General features: G+C 57.6%; 1 protein-coding gene across 1 annotated transcript in view; it reads left to right on the forward strand.

Moving 5' to 3' along the window:
- Positions 1-903, forward strand: part of SCAMP5 (secretory carrier membrane protein 5) — a gene marked incomplete at its 3' end in the record, with an annotated part of 2,959 nt that extends 2,056 nt beyond the window's left edge. The window contains exons 3-4 of the mRNA XM_010142833.1: positions 491-647; positions 802-903. Coding sequence (XP_010141135.1) covers positions 491-647; positions 802-903 — 259 coding nt within the window. The remainder of the gene's footprint in view (positions 1-490; positions 648-801) is intronic.
- Between the last annotated feature and the right edge of the window lie 220 nt (positions 904-1,123).

Here is a 1,123-nt window from a genome sequence, read left to right on the forward strand (position 1 = left end):
CACCGCCCCCCCCCCCCCCAAGCCCGCCGAGGCGGGGGCCGGGGCTGCAGCTCTCTGCTCAGGAGGTGGTAGCTCGGGGAACTCCTGCCCAAGCTCCTTGAGCGAAGCTATGGATGGAGGCAAGCGAGAAAGCTTCACTTTGACTCCTCCAGTGTCGTTCCATTGGTGCAAATGTGCCCTGGCTGCCGGCGGCGGGAGGATACGGCTTCTCCCTGTCCTCGAGCCTTGGACCTGCTTAAGAGCTGACAGCTCGGAGTGACATATATAGATTTTTCTTCTTTTTTTCCTCTTAGTGCCCCTTTGGCTGGCCCGGGGATGCTCCCCGGCCTCAACCGGCTCAATTTGAGTTGAGTGAAGGGAAATCCAGCGCACGTAGCGCTTAGCTGGAGGTCAGCCCCGCGCGGGCATCCCTGGGGTCGGGGTCTCTCGTGTCATCCTTGCGTACGCGCTACTCTGCTTCCTCTGTGTGTGTGTGTGTGTGTGTTTGCAGTGAACAGCATCACCTTGGCGGTGAATCTCGTTGGCTGCCTCGCATGGCTGATTGGAGGCGGCGGAGCTGTTAATTTTGGACTGGCAATTCTCTGGCTCATTCTCTTTACGCCCTGCTCCTATGTCTGCTGGTTTAGACCTATTTACAAAGCTTTCAAGTAAGTGGTCACACCTCAGCCTGGCTTCTCACGGTCTTTTTTTGTCGTTGTTTTCCTTCCTGCCCCGAAAGGCTCCAAGACCTGGGAGCATCTCCCTTCCCTTGCAGCGCAGCGGGGCTGGAGATGCAGGGAGTGACCGAGCCTTCTCTTGCAGGACAGACAGTTCCTTCAGTTTTATGGCCTTCTTCTTCACCTTCATGGCCCAGCTGGTGATCAGCATTATCCAGGCGGTGGGAATCCCGGGCTGGGGCGTCTGGTAAGGAAGATGCTGCGCTTGCGTTGCAAAGTCAGTCACCGTTGCACCGGTGCCGTGGCCTCGTGGTGTTTTAATACCCTCAAGCAGCTTCGAGTAGATCAAGGGCACCCTCAGTCAGCTGCAGATGACACCGAGTTAGGTGGGTTTGTTGATCTGCTGGAGGGTCGAGGGGCTCCACGGAGGGGTCTGTGGACAGGCTGGATCGATGGGTCATGGTCAG

This window comes from Buceros rhinoceros, unplaced genomic scaffold, assembly GCF_000710305.1.
Source record: "Buceros rhinoceros silvestris isolate BGI_N320 unplaced genomic scaffold, ASM71030v1 scaffold27800, whole genome shotgun sequence".
NCBI lineage: Eukaryota > Metazoa > Chordata > Aves > Bucerotiformes > Bucerotidae > Buceros > Buceros rhinoceros.